Source organism: Phyllopteryx taeniolatus, chromosome 6 (assembly GCF_024500385.1).
Source record: "Phyllopteryx taeniolatus isolate TA_2022b chromosome 6, UOR_Ptae_1.2, whole genome shotgun sequence".
Taxonomy (NCBI): Eukaryota; Metazoa; Chordata; class Actinopteri; order Syngnathiformes; family Syngnathidae; genus Phyllopteryx; species Phyllopteryx taeniolatus.
In genome coordinates this window covers 335,013-360,131 of record NC_084507.1, presented here as the reverse complement: position 1 = coordinate 360,131, position 25,119 = coordinate 335,013, and the positions used below count along the sequence as shown (strand labels likewise).

Here is a 25,119-nt window from a genome sequence, read left to right as displayed (position 1 = left end):
GAGCTAGGTATCTGTCTTGTGAGTCTAAGGAGGTAGGCCTTTTTGAGTGAGCATTTTAAAGTTCGCTCAATCACTACTTTGCTATGAGGGTAACATTGCCCTGATTTATAAAAAAAAATCCTTTGTAATCACAGATCAAACCACTTGCAGCATTCTTTGGGGTATTTAATTACAAAGGTGCTCAGCACCGTTACTTAGCTGCAGAGTTTAAATACTTCTAAAATATACAAACAATTGCAAGTTGTTAAAATGAATTCCTCAGAGGCGCAAACATACACGCCCACTTTTTCTTCATGCAGGAAACATGTTCACGTGCAGAAAGTTTCTCACTTCCTTATACGAAATAATTGTGATGCAATATCCGCTTATACAGTACACAGTATCAATATAGGTGAAACAGTTTTTCCAATTATCTGTGGGTGAAACCTAAAAGGGCTATTATTGATGCTAAAAGAAAACACCTATTAATAGTTAGGGGTTTTGAAATAGAGTAAAAAACTATGAAAATAAATTGAGAACCCCCAGAGTAAAAATCACAAAATATTTTAAGGCTTAACGCCCAATTAACTAGGGGTTTTGATTTTCTGATTTAAAAAAAAAAATGCTACACAGTGTAGTTGAATAATGTGAAAGCAACCCCAGGAAAGGTAAGTCAGACTCTGTGATCTGGTCCAGACATCAAGCAGTCAGAGAGAAAGGGATTTGTGTATATATATATATATATATATGTATCCTCTGAGTCAGTGTATATGTAGTTAACAAGGATTATTTCAAAATGTTAATGCCATATTTTTGTGAAACCTAATAAATTATAGCTAAAAGTCTACATTGCAATTACATCTTGTGTGCATTGCTCATGCATCAAGTGTCCAGCTGACTTTACAACAGCTGCAGTATATCTGGCTGGACAATGCTTTCAAATGTCTAAAGGCAGCAATGATGGAAAAAAAGAAACAATGTATTTTAAAAATAAATATGTTTAATAGTAACTAGAAACAAACAAAAAAAAGAGTATTAATATTGTAAAAGAATTTACAGCACAAATAAATATATTAATGTGAAAATATACTTACAAAAAAATTTGTGGCTGTACAAACTCAACATATTTTTTTTCATTTAAATACAAAATAATGTTCTCATCAACTGAGGACTTGTGAGGCATTGGCTCTGACCCAGCTTAGTGAACTCAGTCTCAGGACTTTAGTTTGAGGGTGGTAATATCAGGATTTACTGCTGGCTCACATGGCTGATAAAGAACAGTGTTGCAACTGGCAGAAAAGGTGAGTTGTGTAAATTACTTTAGCAGCTACATGTCATTTTGGATATTTTTAGCCATCTCATCTAATGCCTGAACTTTTTTTATTTTTTACATTTACATAGTTATTTGAACTCTGAAAGTGAGTTGAAAGATCTCTCTGGTCTTATCTGGTAACAGTTGAAATGCCAAATTTACATTTACATGTGACTGTGTCGTCTTGCTTAAACAAAATACTCGAATGTCAGTTGGGTTTGTCAGTAAAGCCAGAGAAAGTACCAGTTCACCACCCTTAGACTAGAGACCTACAGACAAATATCTTCACACAATTAGGTCTGAGCTGAGGAGCAGCAGCTACTAGACTCCTTCAGTCCTGCTTATGACGTCTGCGGGCAAGCAAGTGCAATACCACATGTCCATTGCCCGAGTCCCGAGTTCAAAATGAAACGCACCTGTGCTGGTGCATCATTCGCACATACTTTTGACTGGGGTTTCCATCGGTCAAATGCCCACTATATGACGCCCAACCCCCCACCCCCCCCCCCCCTCCCCCACCAGAAACTTTCACACCCCCATTCGGCTGGTGAGTAACATAGCTCTAGTTTAAATCAGGAATGTCAAAGCTTTGTTTTCAGCCCCCCCCCCCCAAAAAAAAAAAATCCACAGTCAAACATGTTCAATCTCAAGGCAGATTGAAAGGGAGGACAAACAAAAATTACTGTAACAATTCATATAAATATTATAATACAGAATACTGAACACATTCTATAAATTAAATGTAGTCTATTTGAAAAAGGGATATCTTGTAAGTACATACAGACAGTTAACAATGAATTGCTCTGTTGTGAAAGCATGACTATTTCTTTGGAACACAGACAAAGCCATTAAATACAAAAACCGCAAGGTTGGGGGTTTCCAGACTGACCTATTATTAGCTCATCTCGTCACTACCCTTTGTCATGTATACCTACATTAATATCCCTTTAGCATGATGTCAAGACATGTTGTGAAATTAACACAATGTCTAAATAAAAACACAAACAATAAACTGTGCATGTCAATAAAAATATATTTTCCCACCTAAAAAAAGTTGTGATGAAGGCAGGACCAGATGGGTAGTGGTTCGATACCTTTAACCCTGACAAACCAACTTTCAAACTATCATCATGGGTTGTTATGGGTCGTTTTCATATAATGTGATCAATAATAGTCAAGACATGGTCCACTGAATATTCTTCTGAAAATCAATTAATGTTACTGAGTATTTGAATTATTGGCAGATGTTATCCATCAAAAGGTCATAATGGTTTCTAAGACAAGAAATATGATAAAGGAATATTCTTTAAACTTCCAATGCCAAAATGTCTTTAGTGTTAGGTGTCCGAAATGAAGTTTCATGATTTGCAACATGTTTTCTGAAGATGCTAATTACATTTTTGGATATATAGGATTTTTCTCCTATTGCTTAAAGTCTATTGCATTTTCCTTGAAAACTAACACAAACGCATCTTGTTGTCGTCAGAGTTCCTTTTTTTAATTTATTTTTTTTGGTTCTTTTATGAATGGGCCTTCTTTTTCACTCAAGCTGTGTTTAGCGTTTAATGCCACTGGAGAGAGCCTCATTATGTTGTTGCAATACACCAGCGGGATCTGTGAACTGAAGTGCCAGGAAGTGGCAGTCATTTTGCATTAACACAATAGCAGACAGTGAATTGGTGGTATTTCTGAGATATGAATGAATATGTATGAATTTGTAAAAATGTCACAACTATTGCATGTCTTTACTGTATAGTACAATATAAAGACATGAGTGTAATGGGTTTAATGAGTAGTTTGGATCATTTCTACACTTGCATCCCCAGAGTTTGAGGAGCAACACGTAAATTGTGCAACTCACAGAATTTTATGAAGTTGTTTTTTGTCTTTATGCACTTGTCTTTACCGTTATAAAAAGAAGTGTATTTCAATGGGCCACCATTATTTGCTCTGTCAATAAGGATTCCCTTTACTACGAATGCCTAAACTTTTTAATAATCAAAAACTTGAAAAAAGGACTTAAAGAGTGGTTGTTTCAGCATGGGAGATATTTAAACATATAAAACCAATAGCTTAATTCGATATATTTTTATATATTATTTATCAAATTATATCAAAATGACCCTTCTACTTGCTCAAATGTTGGGAGAAGCCCAATTATTTATTTGTTTGTTTTTGAATCAAACGTCCTTGGAAAACCTTTCTTTTGGTTCTTGCCATCGTCACTGAACTTCCATCAGGAAGAAGGTCACATTATTCGTCACCACAGCACGTAACCTGTGTCAGCAGTTGTGTCATATATAGTTATAGTCTCACATTAACTGTCGTCACTTCCTACAGTACAGACAAAACATCTAATCGTGTCACAGACGACAACAAGTTCTGAAACCTGCCATACAGTTCAAGTGCCGCAGGTATCCCCATCGTTATTTTATAATCCAGCTGCCCCCATTCGGGCATTTCAGGCAAGTTCAGCATTTGTTGCATCAATGGATGAAATTGTGGTCACCTAATTTTCCAGAAAGCAAGATGTATTTTCAGGTTCTTATCCACAGCAGACCAGCATCCAGTGAAGTCTTACATAAAATAAAATATATTTTCCCCAATTTTAACCCATGAAGACAACGCCTCTGTCACATTTCCCATTCACACGCCGACAGCGCATTCGTTTTAAATAGTAGCAGCAATACACACTGTTGATGTACTGTACTTGGAGTATACGCACATATGTATAAATATATTAATAGCGTTATGTGGAAAACAGACAGTGGCAAGATAAGAATCCAGAATGTCCTGTCTTGCATCGTCCTTGAGTGTCCTTGCAGGGAATGCATCCTCACATTTCAAAGTGCTGTGCCAAAAAGAATTCCTTCATAACAGTGTAGTCTGCGCCTCCTGGTCTCATCTCCTCAGTTTGTCACATCTGTGGAAGAAGACACAGAAATTAGTACATTATCTTTCAGATAATATACTCATTTCAAAAAAGAAAGCTAATGTACTCAGTGAGTACATTATCTTTCAGATACACAGTACATGCATATAAATATATTTAGAGACAAGGGCAAAGGCAGAAAAAAAGACAGAGAGTGAGAGGTGTAGCTTGTATGGCTTTCTACCATTCAGTTTGAAACTTCATATCAAATGATCATGATAATTAACATGTTAACTTTCTATGTTATTAAAATGTGTTTGCAGATGAGTTAAGCAGCTGAGTCTTGAAGCTACTGCTTGAACTGTAAGTTGTGGGGATCTAAACTCCCACCACCCCATCTACAGAACATAAAGCAACCTATTACAATCATGTCACTGGTCACAGACGTGTGTGGCTCTCGAAATCCAGATCAGTGTGGGGGGCCCTGTGTAGGGGGCCCAGGGGGTTCAGAGGTCATATAAGTGACTGGGTCACAGGAGGTCATGTAGCCTTGTTAACTAGAGGCAGCGGTCCTAGCACCTCTCTTGTTGGGGTGTGTTCTTCACGGAGGCATGGGAATGAGTATACCTTAATTCAACTGCATTATGTTATTCATGGGTGGTCAGTGTTGGGAGGATGACTTTGGAAATGTAGTTAGTTACAATTACAAGTTACAAATAGAATACTAGTGTAACTATTTCAATTACTTTCTCTTAATAATATCACTAATTGCTTTCATTACATTTTGATTACTTTTCTTAATTTTGAATGAATGTATTAATAGGACCCTTGAAATTTTTCTCTAAATGTGTATTTAAAAAACATTTCAGACAAACTAATAGATTACACAATTAAGGTGGTGCTTCTAGGTCATATTTGGAAAAATATGTCATGTTTGAGACATGGCATGACCAAAGAGCCAATCACAAATGTCAGCTTTAGATGAAGTAAGTTATATGAAAAAAAAAAAAAAAAAAAATCAGAACTTTCGAGGGTATTTTTCAAATAACTAAATAACTAAAATTGTAATCACGGAAATTTCCAAAAGCAACTGTAATTTAATTACAAATTTTCTCCCAGTGATGTAGTGGATTACAATTACATACATTTTGTAATAAAATGACATGGAGGAACCATTACACGTAATTAGTTACTCCCCAAAACAGATATTCTTCAAAATGGATCACCATTAATCATTTAAGAATGCTTGAATCATATAGTACATGCAGTCTGTTTTTAATGAGCAAAATAAAAAGCATGATAATCTAATTTATATTGTATTGTTGCTTGCTATCATTGTTATTAATTACATAAAGTGCTGTTTTTAACTATAAACAGAGAAAATCGATGTAATTTTGGCCGCTTGTTTATATAACAACAAGGTTTTGAAGATTCAAAATGTAAACTTCTTAAAATGGGTCCCAAACTGGAGGATTTTTAAAACAACTTTATTATCGTTCCTATCTAACAACGGCTGGCGAGCGCGTGCATGACTACGTTACATTCAGTTCTGTATTTGCTGCCTAAAAATAATCAATCATAATAAGAAGAAGAAGAATAAAAATGTTCATCTTACTTCTCCAGGGAAGTGTACACTATTTACTGTGACCAGGGGAGAAACATTTTGGCCATAACTCAAACGAACAGACATAATGTATCTGCCAAGTAGATCAACAATACACTTTCGGATGAGAGTGGAAGAACAAGCAATTGGTGAGCATGCACATGGAAAGTGTTGTCAGAAAAATAAAACTTGAAACACAAATGAATGGCAACTCTATATCAGGGTCGACAAACTCATTTTAGTTTGCGGGCCACATTCAATGCAATTTGATCTCAAGTGGGCCAGACCAGTGTACTCATGGTTTAATAAGCTATAAATAATAACTATTCCAGAATGTTCCCATTGTTTTGGTGCAAAAGATTACAAGTACATTGATCTATTGACTCATTGACTTACAAGTACATTGATTTATTGACTGTTACCTCGTTTCAAATCATATGATACAATCTGAAAATTCTTACCAAAAACCATCGCAATTTAAACAGTATTATGAATCAGTTTTTTTTTTATTTACACATGTACAAATCACATATCGCAGTGGATATATATATGCGGCGGCACGGTCGGTTAGCACATATAAAAAAAACTTTTATTTAAGTAAAAAAAAAAAAGTGCAATAAAGGTAGAAGTTTTATTTCATTTTTGTATATTAGTTTGTTTCCTCCCAAATCCCCCAAAAATGCATGGTAGGTTAATTGACGACTCCAAATTGCCCATAGCAGAGTGCGAATGGTTGTTTGTTTATACGTATGTGCCCTGCAATTAGCTGGCAACCAGTTCAGGGTGGACCCCGCCTTTCGCCCAAACATAGCTGGGATAGACTCCGGCACGCTCGCGACCCTAGTTAGGATAAGTGGTACGCAAAATGGATATATACAGACCCTTTCGCAAATATTTTAATATCATGGAAAAGTTTGTTTATTTCCATAATTCCATTCAAAAAGTTAAACTTTCATAGATTATAGATTCAGGGCCCACAATTTTAACAGTTGCAAGTATTTATTTGTTTCGTTTTACATAATTTGGGCTTCCAGCTCATAAAACCCACATAATCAGGAATTCAAAAAATTAGAATACTGTGAGGAAATCAGCCCAAATTTTGCAGGCCATAAATGTTTTAAACTGAGTGTCAGACACTAATTATCTAATAAACTCAAAGCGCCTGCACAGGTTTCCCCAGGTGTCATAAAATTACTTCAGTTTGGTTCAATTGTCTCAGTTGGGTTCAATATTGGGAAGACTGCAGACTTGACAACTGGCCAGAAGACCATCATTGATACCCTCCATAGTATGGGTAAGCCACAAAAGTTTATAGCTAACGAGGCTGGCTGTTCACAGAGTGCTGTGTCCAAGCATATCAATGGAAACTCTAGTGGAAGGACAAAATGTGGCAGGAGAAGATGCACCAGCAAAAGACAAGACCGTGGGCTTCAGCGGATTATCAAACAGAGAAGATTCAAGAATCTAGCAGAGAACCAGAAAGAGTGGAATGAGACGGGAGTCACAACTTCAAAAACCACCTCATTCAGCCGCAACTGTCGGGTTCCTCGGGTCAAGCCACTTCTGAGCCTGAGCCAACGTAGGAAGCGTCTCAACTGGGCCAAGGAGAAGAAGGACTGTACTGTTGGGCCAGTGGTCCAAGGTCCTCTTTTCCGATGAAAGTAAAGTGTGCCTTTCATTCAGAAATCAAGGAGGAAGGCGGGTGAAGAACAGAACCCAAGCTGCTTGAGGTCCAGTGTGAAATATCCACAGTCAGTCAATGTCTGGGGTGCAATGTCCAGTCCAGGTGTTGGTAAACTCTTTCTTAAATCCAAGGTCACCAGTCTACCATAATGTTTTAGAGGACTTCATGATTCCTTCTGCTGAGGATCTGTATGGAGATGCAGATTTCATCTCCCAGCAGGAACTGGGCCCTGGCTATACCGCCAGAAGCACCAAAAGCTGGTTTGATGCCCATGCCATCACAGTGCTTGACTGGACAGCCAACTCGCCGGATCCAAACCCCATTGAGAATCGATGGGGTATTATCAAGAAGAAACGAGCCATATGTTTGCCACCCTTGCTATACATCATTCTTATATATACGCTTTGTGGGAACATTTTTGGCCTGGCTGGCCTTGTGATTTGGTGGACCCAATCAAGCCGCTCTAAAGGGTTGCGTGCTCCTTAATGACTTCAAGCCAATTAAAAACATTATGGATGAGTTCTGAGAACCGGGGTTCAAATCCCAGCCTCGCCTGTGTGGAGTTTGCATGTTCTCCCCGTGTCTGCGTAGGTTTTCTCCGGGTACTCCGGTTTTCTCCCACATACCAAAAAACATGCGTGGTAGGTTGATCGAAGACTCTAAATTGCCCATAGGTGTGTATGTGAGTGTGAATGGTTGTTTGTTTCTATGTGCCCTGCAATTGGCTGGCGACCAGTTCAGGGTGTACCCCGCCTCTCACCCGGATATAGCTGGGATAGGCTCCAGCACGCCCGCGACCCAAGTGAGGATAAGCGGTACAGAAAATGGATGGATGAATGAGACTATGATTATGAATGAGCCTAATCAGAAAATGGAAAATCCATGATATTGATTTTCCATATTAATTCCTGCACCGGAAATAAACTGACCAAAAACTAAGCTCAATTTGGGATTGTTGCAATAAAATAAACAAACTATTGTAATGGATATTATGATTATATTGATGAGTCTGAACGTGAATAACGGTCTTGTGCACACAAATGTATCTAACATTGAGCTTTGTATTATAATGACACATCACAATCACAATCAATGACCACAACAACTATTACTTCCAATGCTGACTGGAGTCACAGTAGCATTTGACAAGACACCGGGAAAAAGGAAACAGCAACATTCACATGTACAAATACAAAACAAGATCAAAAGGCAAGAGACAGTCATGCGGTTATCAACAGAGAATCCATCTATGCTCAAAGCACAGCAATGGGTGAAGAGATAAGAAACCAGGAGAAAAAAAAGCATGGATGCAAGGCACGAATGTTTATCGTATGTATGGTAAACAAACCTGCAAGTTCTTTCGTTTAATTCAAGCTGCCTGGACTTGCAGTCTAATTGTGTGAATTTGCAGGAGCATTTACAGGTGAGAGGGTCCTGCACAAACAAGCGCTTTCTTCTCTCTGAACAAGGCGCACAGTGGCTGCAAGGGAAGCAAAAAGTAGAGACAAAAGAGATAGAGAGAGAGAGCTAAGCTTCTGAGCGAATTCTGCGGAAAGGGCAGACATAGACAATCATGCAAAATCCCTAATCCCTCCTCTTTTCACATCCTAACCCACCCCTCATCATCTTATTTATCATGATTGTTGAGTGAAGAAAATATATGCACACACAAGATTTGTGGCTCAGATTTGACATTTCAGCAGTTAAGACTAATCCACCAACTCTGGGATCCTTGTGCCCTTTGACCCCTGTATAACAACATCTTTATCTGATCTCCTTCAAGAGTAACACAAGTTCATACACTTCTTGTGTTTGATGGCTATGACTTGCATTTGTGTAAAATCACACGCTAAGTGCCAGGTCACCTACAGTAAATGTTATGCCATCATATTAAGCTACTTGGTTACTACGAAGGGCAGTCAAACAGAAATGAGTCCAATTTAATTTTACCGACTAATAATTATTTTTTTTTCCAGAAATGATCATGGTTTGTATTTTAAATACTTGTTTGAATGTTTATTAAAAAAAAAAAAAAAAGGGTTTAAGCCTGTCCTTTTCCTGTCGGCCATTTTGGAAATAACGTCATTGTTAGATGCCCGTCAGCAGCAGAATTTAAATTTGTTTTGCTTGGGAAGGGGAACCACCACTAAACATTTTCAAAATGTCGCACCATGTGTATGGGGAAGCTGCAATAGGCTACAGCACAGTCAAAAAGTGGGTGTCCAGGATCAAAGGGGAAGAACAAGAGCCTGCTTTGAGTGACCTCTGTGACAAGCAAAGAAGCCACAGACCATCTTCAGCACCTGGGAATAGTGCTTGGGTCAAGACACTAATCAAAGAAGATCGTAGAGTTACCATTTTAATGACATCACCATCATGTGTCATCATTGATGACATAACCCTAAACCCATAATTGAGCTGTGGGTCGTCACCGAAAATGAAGATCCGGGATATAAACAGCCAAAACGAGTTCCTTCTGCAGGGTGTCCGGGCTCGGTCATCTGGGAGTAGCTCAGACTAGAGCCGCTGCTCCTCCACATTGAGAGGAGCCAGATGAGGTGGCTGGGGCATCTGATTCGGATGCCTCCTGGAAGCCTATCTGGGGAGGTATTCCGGGCACATCCAACCGGGAGGAGACTCCGGGGACGACCCAGGACACGCTGGAGAGACTATGTCTCCCAGCTGCCCTCGATGGGCCTCGGGATTCCCCCGGAAGAGCTGGATGAAGTGGCTGGGGAGAGGGAAGTATGGGCGTCCCTGCTAAAGCCACTGTCCCCGCGACCCGACCTCGGATAAGCGGAAGAAAATGGACAGATGGACATTATGTAACATTTTGAAAATGTTTAGTGGTAATTCCCCTTCCAAAGCAAGAAATTAAATCACAACTCTCTGCTTCTGACTGCCATCCAACAATGACGTCATCTCCAAAACGGCTGACAGGAAGACGACAGCCTTAAACAAAACATTTAAAAAAAAAAAAAAATCTTCAAACAAGTATTTAAACTACAAACCGTTATATTTTCTAAAAAATGAAAAATCAATTATTAGCAGGTTAAATTAAATTGGGCTCATTACTTTTTTACTGCCCCTCATTCATTTCATTATTATTATTTTATTTAAGGAGCTTGAGCAAACCTACTTCGTTAACTTTGCATAATATGCTTCAAAACATACAGTATATCCGATGAAAACAAAGTGATACAACCGATACTCGTACCAAGCATGCAACGATAATTAGGCTGAGCTAGACGTTGAATCTATCACTGTATCTGTTACAATGCTCTCCCAAGATGCAAGGTCACAATCAAGACAAAACAAGGAACTAACTTGATATATTGGTATTGTTTGGTGGAGAAGGTGAGGCTATAAGGAGTAATGCTTTGTCTCACATCCAGGCATCATGAACAATTCAGTATCACCTCAAATGTCCGTCCCATTCAAAAAGATGCTTAATAACCCACAGCATTCAACTTTATCAGTAAAACCCTCAAGGCTACAAGAATCCACTGTATGTCTTATTTATTTAACACTTGACTGTTGCCTGAAAATACAGCTATCATTGGAGACAAATGGAGACACGACAGAAGATAAAATTTACCGAGAGAGTGGCAAACATATCAGTGCAGGACAAAACAGACCACATGACAGCATACACATTAGATATTTGACCATGTAAATCTTCATGTTGGGACTTTCCCTTCATTTCTCTCCATTACCTCTGACAAACAGAGGTGAAAGCAGGCAAATAAATTTTAAGGAGATACAGCCAAGTTTGTGCTGAGCAAAATCAATAAAATCAAGCAGAAACTAATCAACCAGTACTGCATCTGCTTTCTCATCCAATCTCGTCATTAGCAGGGTGGGATATTGATCCAAATAATGGAGGTGAATCAGGGCATACAGTATATCCCTATCACAAATGAGTACACCCTCTTTACAGCACCGCCACTCTAACCTGCTGCAGGTCAAAGTAGCCGACTGTGAACAGAGACAGGCAATCCTCCAGCATGGCAGGGCAAAGCTTAGGTCATTTCAGCCTCACAACAAAAGGATTTGACTTTGGTAATAGGATCTTATCGCTCCTGGGCTTCCAATACTTCCACTTTCAGGACGCCATGATACAAATCGGCAGTCACACGTTGCCTTTATCTACTTTAACAACCTGACCTACTTGGAGGTGTTAAGGATGGATACATGCACCGTAATTTCTCGTGTATAATGTGCAATTTCCCCCCAAAAAATTGTCAAAAGTCAATAGTGCGCATTATACATAGGTATAGGGGCAAATGGAAAAAAACTTTCAAATTTTAGAAATGTATGCCGCCATCCCTTTCATTCAAAAGTGCCACCGCCACCTAGAGGTTATGAGAAAGGTGTACACTTTCAATCTAATATGCCACCGCCACCTAGGGGTTATACAAAAAAGTGTAGCCTACACTTTCATTCCAATATGACAGGGGTTCGTATGACTGCATATATGTACAGTTGTGTTCATAAATTCCATACCCTGTGGCAGAATTTGTGAAATATTATTATTATTTTTTTAAATATGACTGATGACTGAACAACAACCATCATTCATTTCCTTATGGTTATGTTTTGTTTAGTGATAATGCTTTTCTGAAATGCTTGACCGTTTAATTTGAATCCCATTAAAATAAAATTAAATGTGGTTCACCTGGTCCTTCATGTTTTCGTTAAAGAATTGTACCCATCTTACAAATTCTGCTTGGGTAATCAAACATATGAGCACAACTGTGTTTTCTAATTTACTAAATAAAAGTGGGGATGTGAATTTCAAAATAAATAAAATTTTGTGTTCAAATAAAGTGCTTAACTTCAGAATTATTCTTTAAAAAAACTAACAAAATCCATCCATCCATCCATTTTCTGAGCTGCTTCTCCTCACTAGGGTCACGGGCGTGCTGGAGCCTATCCCAGCTGTCATCGGGCAGGAGGCGGGGTACACCCTGAACTGGTTGCCAGCCAATCGCAGTGCACATAGGAACAAACAACCATTCGCACTCACAGTCATGCCTACGGGCAATTTAGAGTCTCCAATTCATGCATGTTTTTGGGATGTGGGAGGAAACCGGAGTACCCGGAGAAAACCCATGCAGGCACGGGGAGAACATGCAAACTCCACACAGGCGGGGCCGGGGATTGAACTTGGGTCCTCAGAACTGTGAGGCTGACGCTCTAACCAGTCTTCCACCGTGCCGCTAACAAAATCCTTATAATATTTAATGTTTTGATCATATGCATCGAAGCAAAATCATGCATTGTAAAAATGCATTACACATAGGTCAACTTTGGGGTGCGTATTACACATGGGTGCGCATTACACATGAGAAATTACAGTATATGTCACTGTATTAATAAATGTCTGCATGGAGTTGTGAGGTTTGTCTGTGAGAAGTGGAGTATTATTTAAAATCAGCTTGACCTGTTGCTTATTCACCATTATTTCTTTAAACTGTACATGCTATCTAAATGAGACATCTTGAATCTGTGCAGAGTATTTTCCTACTTTGGCATCCTAAGTAGCGAAGTCAGATGTTAATGACTTATGTGGACCTGTTCACGTGGTTGGAAATAACATATTGACTGCCTGCCTGCCTGATTTAATATGTGCTCGCTGCAATTGCATGTCTCAATGAGTGGATCAAATCCTGAACTGAAAATGAAGCGATGATGTTTGGAGCTATTTAAAGACACAATACTTTGTGTCAACTGATTTAACCGACAGGGTCTCCACTCATCACTCTTTTCTTCCTCTATTTGCACCACCAAAAATAAAAATAGGTTAAGTGCCTGACACCTGTTGCTACAATTAGACTAGGAAGGTAGTTACGGGTTAGATTTGTGCAACTGGAGTCACAGCGCAGACAGCAGCGGGTGGTCTGCAGTCTGCAGAGAAGCCTTCAGACTGCTATATACTGTATTGACAGAATACGGTATTGAAAATTGCTGGTCTCTACCTTCAATACACACGCACGCATGCATGCACACACACACATATTACGGGTGTAAGGATTCCTTCAATACATTGATGTATCGGTTTATATTCCTATGAGCCAACTGCATCCATCTGTGCTCACCATGCTGGCCTTTTGGAAAATATGTTTTTACTCTGTCATTATGGGATATTTTAAGTAGATTTTTAAAAAATAAAACTATACTCAAATAATCTTTCTCTCTCTCTCTCTCTCTTTCTTTCTCTCTCTCTCTCTCTCTCTCTATATATATATTTATATATATATACACATTGTTTTATTTTTTTTAAATTTACATAAAATATAATATATATATATATATATATATGTGTGTTGTTTTTTTTTAAATGATTGTTAAGACTTCGGCGTCACGGTGGCCCGACTGGTTAGAGCGTCTGCCTCACAGTTCTGAGTTCCGGGGTTTTATCCCCAGCCCCGCCTGTGTGGAGTTTGCATGTTCTCCCCGTGCCTGCGTGGGTTTTCTCCGGGCACTCCGGTTTCCTCCCACATCCCAAAAACATGCATGGTAGGTTAATTGACAACTCTATCCGGATTGGATACCCCAACTAACTTGAACCTGTTCTGGCCTACGAGCCATATGTTTGACACCCTTGCTCTACAGCATTCTTATATATACGCTTTGTGGCAACATTTTTGGCCTGGCTGGCCTTGTGATTTGGTGGACCCAATCAAGCCGCTCTACAGGCTTGATTGGCTTCAAGCCAATTAAAAACATTATGAATGAGTTCTGTGAACTGGGGTTCAAATCCTGGCCTCGCCTGTGTGGAGTTTGCATGTTCTCCCTGTCTCTGCGTAGGTTTTCTCCGGGTACTCCGGTTTTCTCCCACATACCAAAAAACATGCGTGGTAGGTTGATCGAAGACTCTAAATTGCCCATAGGTGTGTATGTGAGTGTAAATGGTTCTTTGTTTATATGTGCCCTGCGATTGGCTGGCAACTAGTTCAGGGTCTACCCCGCCTCCTGCCCGATGATAACTGGGATAGGCTCCAGGACGCCCGCGACCCTAGTGAGGAGAAGCGGCTCAGAAAATGGATGCGTGGATGTTAAGACTTTGGTCGACTGTGAGGAATTAACTGTTGGTTAGGTGTGTCTCGATGCAAATAAGGCAAAATTGAGACACTAATTGCAGCGGAGGTGTAACTTGTTTGGGGGGGGTCTAAAAAAGAAAATGATCAAGGAAGTTGAGCTTCATCCATGCAGACCTCAGTCGGGTTGGGCGATTATGAAAAAAGTAATGATCATGATTATTTTGATTGATATTGAAATCACGATTATTCATTGATTTCGAAACTTAGTATTTATTTAACTACCAAAAACTCAACTTTAAATATAGAACAACCAAAAAATAAGTGAGTAACAAGTAAAATCATAATATATTAAAAAGTAGAAAGGAAAACCAATCAATAAAAATATATACAGCCATGGCTAAAAACATTGACACGTCTGTGGTGACTGTATTGTCTATTATATATATTTGTTAAAATATCCTTCTCTAAATATTCTGGCATTTAGCAAATAGAAATAATGTTGGTAATCCAAATTAACCTAAAACACGAACATTTTAGTCTGATGTCATGTCAGACAGTCAGGGGGAAAAAAGTGTTTTTGTCTTTTTATACAATGCCATGACTGTATCTGTTGTTCCGGCTGTACGTGCCTTGGCCTCTTGGGGGCAGTGTGGTGCGATGCATGCATTGAGTTCATATTACAGTCAGCTAAAAAAGAGTAGAAGAAGAATGTCACAATAAAACTTTCTTAAAATCGTTTTTCACAGATTAGGAAGAATGTATGCCCATGAGTATTGTTATATTGTCTGTCTGTATGTGTTTCTACAGCATTTGTGTGTAAATATTGGTTATTTGAAGGTAAATCCCTCCCATGATCTTATACTAATGTTAGCTAGACCGTCAAAAGGGTTTTACATTGACTGATAATTTAAGCTGGCCATTTCTTCAACAATGTATGTCTTGTATTTAAATATTCAATGTAATTCTTTTTGTTGTGCCTTTACAGTAAATTCCAACTGGGGTGTCAATAAACAGCTTAAAGCACGCTCAGGGAAGGCAAAAGAACAAGCGTCACACGCTTGCTCCAAGCAACACAGTGCGTTCAGAGTACGTTTACAACGCAGGAACTTGCATACACAACCCGCGTTGCTGCACATTAATCGTTTTTCTTCCATAACAAACTTTTTATGATCATTAGAATCTAAATGACAATTAAATTTCGAATACAAATTTTAATTGCCCAGCCCAAGACTTCAGGTATGACACAACTCCTCCAGACAGCTTTGTTCTGCTCAATACAACACTGCCACAGAAGACACGAGTTTAGAACAATCAATCAAGCAGACTCAATCAAATCCTCATCCCTAACTTCTTTCTATCCATCAATCCATCCATTCATTTTCCATTCCGCTTATACTCACGAGGGTTATCCCATCCCAGCTGACTCTGGGTGAGAGGCGGGGTACACCCTGAACTGGTCGCCAACATATAAACAAACAACCATTCACACTCACATTCACACCTATGGGCAATTTAGAGTTTTCTCACGCAGGCACGGGACAACATGTAAACTCCACACAGGTGAGGCTGGATTTGAACCCAAATGTACTAACCAGTTGGCCACCGTGATGCCACCGCTAACTTCTAACACAAAACAATTTAAGTGCACACTTGGCCTGGATTGTATTTGTTGGAATTCCTAAATTGTAGCAACAAGGCTGGACATGTCACATTTTGGTAAACCAAAATATGTCCCAAATGTGCCTGTTGACAAAAACAAAAACAACCTATCGCAGTTTTTCCCAACTTTTATTTGGCCAAGGCACCCATTTTACATTATAAAAATCTCATGGCACACCAGCAAACAAGTATGACTACTGAAATCATGGTGATCTTGTCTCAATTTACTCACAAATTTACTTATTGTGAACGCTGGGTCTGTTTAATTGAACACAAAGCTTATATACTCGCAGGAAACCATGACTTATTATGTCACTGGCATAGATAGATGAAAAAAGATATATTCATTATTAAACAATAATACATTTCTGACAAATTAAGTGAAATGGGATAATTTCCCGCGGCACCCTGATGATCTCTCACAGCATACTAGAGTGCCACGGCACCCTGGTTGGGAATCACGGAACTATTGAACCAACAAAATAGGCATTCAATGTCTATCACGATTAAAAGTTAAGTTTAACTGGGAATTATTCCCATTATTTTGTTGTCAATAATGGAAGGCACCATTAATTATTCTTTAGCCAAGCTATATGACACAATGGGGAAGGTATGTGTGTCTGCTTTTCTTCCAGCGTAAGTATAACAAGGTATCCAGGCAAAATCATAGCGCTTTAAAAAAAAATCTTGAGCTGACCCATAATAGCCCCTTCTCACACACACGCACGCACACACACACAAACCCCCAGAACAGAAATACAATTATGCAAAAATGCACATATATAACCTACTTACTATTCTTTCTTTGCTTGAACTTCAGGTTTAAGTCTGAAATGAAAAAAAAATAAAAAATAAAAATCATGTTCAAATGTGATTTTTGCTCCAATGATTAAATTGAATGAAAATGTCTGCTCTCTCACCTGCAGTCACACTTTTGATGTTCCGTGAAGCTTAACTGAGTTTTATGTTGCGTGACCATTGATCTAACCCGCACTACCTTGAAGGAAAACAGAGGACATGACAAAGAAAAGGTCAGCTTTATAATATCTACTGTTAAACAAGGTTGTTCACTTGGGACAAATGTGTAAACCCAAAGCCCTCGCCCTCCCTAATTGAAAGACATGAAGACGTCTGTGCAATCATGCATCCCTGTACTTCTTCAACCATCATGCATGCCAAAGTCCAAGAGTCCACGAGAGGCTTTGAACATGCACATAATTGTACAACCCCAATTCCAATGAAGTTGGGACGTGTGTTAAACATAAATAAAAACAGAATACAATGATTTGAAAATCATGTTCAACCTATATTTAATTGAATACACTACAAAGACAAGATATTTAATGTTCAAACTGATAAACTTGATTGTTTTTAGCAAATAATCATTAACTTAGAATTTTATGGCTGCAACACGTTCTAAAAAAGCTGGGACAGGTGGCAAAAAAGACTGAGAAAGTTGAGGAATACTCATCAAACACCTGTTTGAAACATCCCACAGGTGAACAGGCTAATTGGGAACAGGTGGGTGCCATAATTGGGTATAAAAGGAGCTTCCCTGAATTGCTCAGTCATTCACAAGCAAAGATGGGGCGTGGATCAACTCTTTGTGAACAAGTGCGTGAGAAAATAGTTGAACAGTTTAAGGACAATGTTCCTCAATGTACAATTGCAAGGAACTTAGGGATTTCATCATCCACGGTCCACAACATCATCAAAAGGTTCAGAGAATCTGGCACCAGGGTTCAATCCCCGGCCCCGCCTGTTTGTAGTTTGCATGTTCTCCCTGTGCCTGCATGGGTTTTCTCCGGGCACTCCGATTTCCTCCCACATCCCAAAAACATGCATGGTAGGTTAAGACGACTCTAAATTGCCCGTAGGTGTGAATGTGAGTGCGAGTGGTTGTTTGTTTGTATGTGCCCTGCGATTGGCTGGCAACCAGTTCAGGGTGTACCCTGCCACCTGCCTGATGATAGCTGGGATAGGCTCCAGCACGCCCGTGACCCTTGTGAGGATAAGCGGCTCAGAAAATGGATGGATGAACACTTTTTCTCAAATTACCTTTAATAATATGTTGTTATTATGTGTTATTATTAAGAAGAGAAAAAAATCACTATGCAACTTTAGTTTTATAACTCTCTGCCAGTGTTTACATTTTCGAATGATCACTTCTGCAACATTCCTCAAAAAAATCACAATGTCCTATCACTAGTGAGCTATTTTTAGAACAGGGCTGCGGACTACTCATGGGGTCCTTGGGATCTACTTGGTGCCCATGGGCACCATGTTGGTGACCCCTGTGTCTATTGTAATAGCTTTAACTACTTTCAGGCAGTGGCAGCTGGTCAATAGCTTACTTTGTATTCAGTTAATGATGAGTCCAATTCATTAGTTTAAAAGTGGTTGTCTCATTATATGATGCAACTTCTGGTTTAGGGTGCTTCGACATTTTCACAATGACTCTCGTTCAATGTATGACATGTACAATGGTCTCCTATACAATACAAAAGCTATTCCTGAGGAAGAACATTAAATTCCTGTTCCTGGGAGACGATAATGTTAGACGGTGGAGAGGAGCAAATGTTGGGAATGGCAGGACTCAAAAGACAGTGGAATAAACATTTTTGGATATCAAAGCAATTTTTAAGGTGGGTTTGCATCTAAGCTGACAGAAATAGTTTATTAAATTGCCAGTGGAAAGCAGACCTCGCTTTTTTGGCTCAAGAATTGCAAGCTGTGCTGTTAGCAGTGACTGATGCTGATTTTACAAATGTGTGATCCCCCACCGGAGTAACATTGTGTTTACTTTCGGCTTTTTAAGAACATTGAAATGCCTTTTAATAATTCAAATGTCATGGAATAATTTAGTTAAAACTCAATTCAATATTATTTATATAGCACTTTAACAACAACCGCAGCTGTAACAAAGTGCTGTACATAAAACAGACAATAATTGAAATAATAATAATTCAATAATGAATAAGTAAATACAATTATTTTTTAATTAAAATATATAAGAGCTGCCTTGACACTGGCATGTATTATACAGGAGGTGCAGTTTTATTTACTCTCGTTGCACATTGTTCAAAAACGGCATGGAATTTTAGACACTTGATAACATACAGTATGAGTCCATAATAACCCTCACCAAAAATCAGAATAAATGTGAGTTAAATGTGAGCTGTTTTGCCCTTTTGTAATGGGGCTTTGTTCATGTTTTTCACCTGTGTCATTCAACAAACACAGTTTAGGGGCGTCCATCCTCAACTTACTTGCAGCGTAACATTGCGGATTTCAGTTGGCACACACTCCATCGTTTCATCAGTGCAGCAGCCTCCACATCGAGTGAGGACTACACAGGAAGGTATGTAGGTATGTTCTGTGTCCTCTGGATACTCCTGGGAGATGTCTACAAGGATTTCTCTGGGCTGGCACCTACTCTTCGTGAAGACATCTGTGAATTGAATAACTGAAAAAGAGGAGAAATTGTTTTTCAATAGCTCAGTTACAGTCATTTTAATTGCAATTGGTTATCCTGTGAGAGCTTCATTGACAGATATTACCACAGACCGAACATTTAGTAACTATGACCATTTAAACTCTGAAATCTAGTTTAGTCTATCTGCTCTGACAGTAAACACAGAGCGAGGAATGACAGATGACGTTGCTTTAACACAAACACATTGTTCATGCGTTTTTCAGTCAGTGTAAGACGATGTAAACGTGTATCAAAAAGCTAACTTTAACATGGTGGTAAGGTGAAAGTTAAAAATACATAAACTACAGAAAAAAATTGCCATCTTGAGGTGGCTGGAGTTGTAACATTTCCAGATTAATTCATTGCCTTGTGTTAAATGTAGGGATGCACTAATACCACTTTTTTCAGAGTGAGTATAAGTACCATTACTTACAAGTAGCAATACTTTGATTATGTCTTGCAATTGGGATGAAAATGTTTTATTCTTATTTTATGAAATATTGTTCAAAAACACAAAATAACGAACTTTTCTTGAACATGGCATATGTCTCACTTTTTAGAGTAACGATTAGTCATGACTGATATTTTACATCTATTTGTTTATTTAGCCATCATTTTATTACTTTATTGTGTTTTATGTTTTATATTTGATCTTCATTATGAACAGAACTTAGTTACAGCTGTGGTTGTTCTTTAAAGTCCTCTATAAATAAAGTTTAGTTGAATAATGTGGTGTCTCAGTCCAAACCCTGAGGGGCACTATGTAAAAGGAGCACACACAGTAGATAAGAGGCAAAGAAGAACATAGAGTCCGGTGAATATAAACAAAGGATGCTATGTCACCTCTTTGTGTTAACTACAAAATGAAGTGAGTAAAAAGAAATACAAGACTGGCTTCTTGAGAACACCAAAATGTATCAAATAAAACTGACAGGATATCAGGTATCAACTGCGGTGATACTAGTACCTCTACACAGCTGACATGGAAAGTATATGTCAGGCTGGCGATGTGGTATCGGTGTGTAGCTACAACTATACTATACTGGTATCGGTATCGGTGCATCACTAAACACGTAAATGTTCAGTCAATCTTAGGAAGGTAGAGTCAGTCGCCCCTCCCCGTTTTTCTATCCCCTGTGCAGCTGAGAATAATCCACCCAACGGTCCATCAGACTGAGCTCTCGGTGATCCTTTACAAACTTCTGACCCGTGGTTAGTCAGACCAGCCTCACCTCAGAAACTGTGGCGCCAGGGGTCATCGCTGACATGTGACACTATAAACCCTATACTGTGTTGGCTGAGTGTCTTGAATAATGCCTCTGACTTAAAATAGGTTTCAATCAGCTATCCATTTTTATTTTACATTTATGATGCCTACATGATCTTCTGACACCCTGATTGAAGAATCCACTAAAATTGATTGACTGCATAAGTCACACATTCAAAAGGCTGACCTCAATGATCCACCAACAATGACTCGAATTAGCCCCATGTATGTTCTCCAGCAATATAATGTCTCAAGCACTAAAACCAACCCATTAAAACCTAGTGGTTGTTCTTACGTCAGTCTGACAGGTGGTGTGATATTGTTTGAGGAAGAGAAGGAAGTCTGCCACCTGTGTGCTCTTGAACTTCACAAACTATCACCCCAATAACTATCACACGACCCTGTGCCTCTGCTCAGAGATGATATCTGCTGCAGCCAATCGTCGCCATCTATCACCAGCGAAAGGCTCCAACCTTGGCCTGAGCACAACAGTGTCACTGTCAAACAAACAAGCAGATGACACTGAACCAAGGCTGACTGCTAATGTATTGACTGGGCGGCTGCTGCAACAGACTCGTTCAAATTAAGACACACAAACTTCTACCAAATGTGAATTATTATAGACATCCCAGCAGGGTAATCTGCACCACTTTTATGGGGACTCCAAAGTCCAAAGTCAGACCTGTAGCCAACCAGGTAGCGCAAAAGACAATCTCCAGACTAATGGATGGGAAAAAAATTAATACATAACATTTAAAACAAGGATTATACAGTGTATATATAGCCATCCATTTTCCTTACTGCTCATCCTCACAAGGGTCGCGGGCATGCTGGAGCCTATCCCAGCTATCTTTGGGCAGGAGGCGGGGTACACCCCGAACCGGTCGGCAGCCAATCGCAGGGCACATAGAAACAAACAACCATTCGCACTTACATTCACACCTACAGACAATTTAGAGTCGTCAATCAACCTACCACGCATGTTTTTGGGATGTGGGAGGAAACTGGAGTGCCCGGAGAAAACCCACCCAGGCACGGGAAGAACATGCAAACGCCACACATGCGGGGCCGGGATTCAAACCCTGGTCATCAGGACTGTGAGGCAGATGTGCTAACCAGTTGAGGTTATACTATATCACATCCTGTCCTGTCACAGTTTTTATTTTATAAGTTTTGGTTTGAGATATCTATATATATATATATATTGTATATAATAATGTTAATTAGTTACTCACCAACACTGAGTGAGAGAGAGAGAGAGAGAGAGAGAGAGAGAGAGAGAGAGAGAGAGAGAGAGAGAGAGAGAGAGAGAGAGAGCATGGAGGATACAAATGGTGGCCCTATGTTCGTCTGGCCTTATCGCAGTTGAAAAGAACTGACTTTAAAACAATAATAATAGGAACAAATGGAACGCTTACCTTCATTTTTACTCTTATCCACTCCTTTGTAAATGCTGGCAGTCTGCAAGAGATGCACAACAGCGTGTGCTTGTTATTTTCCGTAAATCTGTGCAGCACACGGCTATGATCGAGTCAATCCAACAAACGTTAACAGTTCAAATTGAAAAGTTGCGGTTTTCATCATGTGATTGTCAGTGATCCGTAATCAAACGTGTGACGTTGTGCAACTGTGAAAGGCGTTTCTCGTCGGCTTTCCTCTCGATTTGCTCTCATGCGCAGCCTTTTTTTTTTTTTTTTTTAAATGGTGAGAGAAGTTGACGTGACGATGTGCTGCATCATCCGCTTACCTCATGTGGCTGCTGCAATTGGCGAAGGTATTGCGTGAGAAAGCGTTGTGTGAAGGAGGTGGGCTCCTTTGTATATTCTCCGGTTCCCAACCGCAAATAAACGCATCCATCCAAACCATGAATTTGCAATCAGTTCCTTGACTGTACTGGCACAAGATCTACATTCGTTCTCGGCCCGGGCGCGACAACCCGTTTGCAGCTGCTGCACCTTCGGGATGAGTTTCGTACAGAGAACAATTGTCGCCGTACGTTGCACCATGTGAGAAATACAAGTCCTTCTACACGTACCTTTTGTCAGCGATCGATTCACGGTGTTGAATGTAAACTGACATGTTTCACCTCGAGCCTTCGCTTCTAAGTGAAATATGCATCTGACCGGGGGCACATGAGCGTGCCACTGTGCTGACGACATCAATTGAAAAATGCACAATACAAAGCAAATGTTTTCCAAAGTTATAAATATAATCAGGGTTTTCATTGGAAACACGTAAAACAACTGGAAAGAATTTGGTTTGGCTTCTTTCGTGAGCTGACCTCTCGCAACATATAAGGTCAAAAGCTGTGGATTAGTTATAAAGCAGTTATGAATCAATTATAGGAACGGGAACTGAAATGTCCGAAACTCACCTTTACAGTGGATAGGTTCAAAACCGCCGCCAAGAGAATTTGTGCCAAACTAAAAACAAAGTTCATGATTGTAACTCCACAACAGTCGAGAAATCCTCAGTGGTCTTTTGAAAAATGATAATAAAATAATTTTAAAAAGAATGGTCAAAAGATGAAAAAGCAATTTTTCCAAAATAAATACAAAAAAACAACACTGTTTGCTATAGTGAAAGCGAATCCATATTTTCCGGTTTTGTCACCATCCGACAGGCATCGCTCATCCGCACACAAAAGACGCCGTGACGGGGTCTGCAATTGTGAACTCCACACGGGAACGTACGTTCAACCACAATGCTCACTCAAGCCAGCAACTTTACGCGCCGGTTGTCTTCCGCTCCCCCGACAGCATGGAGGAGTGTGGCGGCATAAGGACAGCGTTCGTCAGCATAAAGTGGACCGATTCCCCCCTTTTCTTCACGCTTCTCGTCGTTCCTTACGTAGTCACCGCCCCGGTCTTCTCTTGCCGTCTGTGGCTGTTTGCACAGTGGTGAACATAGACGGAGGCTTGTCACTGGCTCAGCTCAGCTGTACTAGCTGTCCTCTCTGCTGGGCTTGAGGTGGTTTTCAGACGGCTTTCGATGCTTATTATTCAAGGTGCGGGAGCATGCTGCTCGCTGAGGAGGAGGGGCGACGGGAGAGCAGCCAATAGCAGAAGGGAGGCGTGATCTTAACCCTGGCCTGATCCTCATTGATGAAACCACGAGCACACCCATCATCGTTTGTTCATTTTTACATTGTGCACAGTTTGAACATTAACACTGCAACTAAATATAGCACAATTCAAAGCAAAACTGACTGTACTTGAATAATGATTTATTAAAACCCACAGTGAGTTACCGTATTTTCACGACCATAGGGCGCACCGTATTAAAAGGTGCAGTCTCAGTTACGGGGTCTATTTCTGTATTTAACACATACATAAGGCGCACCGTATTATTGGGCGCAGGCATGGGAAACATATGCTAGCTTAAAACATACGGTAGCGTGCATGCACGCTAAAACAATGTTTTTAAAAAGGCAGCGGGAGCAAAACTGAGTTCGGTTGTACTTTATTGAAGGATTTAACAATGTACTCAAGTTATTTTTTGATCAATCCTCATCCACAAATCCATCAAAGTCCTCATCTTCTGTATCCGAAATGAACAGCTGGGCAAGTTCTCAATCAAACACGCATCCACAATCCATTCACAAATTGTGGCGTAGCTCGCTGCCTCCTAGTCTTAGTAAAGCTCTGTTCGCCATCTGTCATCCATCACTCCCACGCCGCTCGCAACTTCACTTTGAACGCCCTATTTACACCACTGTACAGCGGTTGGAGTTCATTAATCCATTGCCCGAGTTGGTCATCCAACTCGGGGCACCACGCCTTGTTGCCACGGAAACTCAGCTTCGTCTTCTTGACTTGGCGAACCTCATTGTCCTGCTTCCTCCACTTGCGAACCATGGATTCATTGATCTTGAATTCTCTCGCGGCTGCTCGATTCCCATGTTCCTCCGCGTAACTGATAGTTTGCAGTTTAAACTGTGCTTCGTAAGCGTGTCTCTTCGTAGGTGCCGTTTTCGACTGCGGTCAAGCCAGCCTCCACTCATAAAATAGCAGTCAAGCCAGCCGCCCCGAATTTTGTTCATATGAGGCATTGCGGTAATAGGTCGCCGACTCGCGGTGAAAGCCACCTTCAAAATAAAAGCTTTCCAATAATACGGACATCAGTGCTCTTCGGTTAAGGAATGCAACCAGCAAAGCTCATTTGAATCTTGAGATACATTAAAAAATTTAGTTTATTTGATATCTTAGGAAAAATAAATGGT

At 39.8% G+C, this 25,119-nt stretch overlaps 1 protein-coding gene across 1 annotated transcript; it reads right to left on the bottom strand.

The window, feature by feature from the left end:
• Positions 1–959: 959 nt before the first annotated feature.
• On the bottom strand, positions 960–23,884 carry vegfaa (vascular endothelial growth factor Aa). Its single transcript, XM_061777093.1, has 7 exons — positions 23,272–23,884; positions 22,316–22,358; positions 19,425–19,621; positions 17,076–17,152; positions 16,951–16,983; positions 8,799–8,930; positions 960–4,214 (listed from the first exon to the last, which is right to left on the bottom strand). Exons 1-7 carry the CDS (start codon positions 23,335–23,337, stop codon positions 4,193–4,195), a joined length of 570 nt encoding a protein of 189 aa, XP_061633077.1. The 5' UTR covers positions 23,338–23,884; the 3' UTR covers positions 960–4,192.
• Between the last annotated feature and the right edge of the window lie 1,235 nt (positions 23,885–25,119).

Coding starts and splice junctions, on each gene's coding strand:
- vegfaa (XM_061777093.1), bottom strand. CDS start 23,337: ATGAACTTTGTTTTTAGTTTGGCACAAATTCTCTTGGCGGCGGTTTTG. Junction 19,622..22,315: donor GGATAAGAGTAAAAATGAAG/GTAAGCGTTCCA, acceptor CCTCTTTTTCAG/TTATTCAATTCACAGATGTC. Junction 17,153..19,424: donor TCCGCAATGTTACGCTGCAA/GTAAGTTGAGGA, acceptor TTTTCCTTCAAG/GTAGTGCGGGTTAGATCAAT.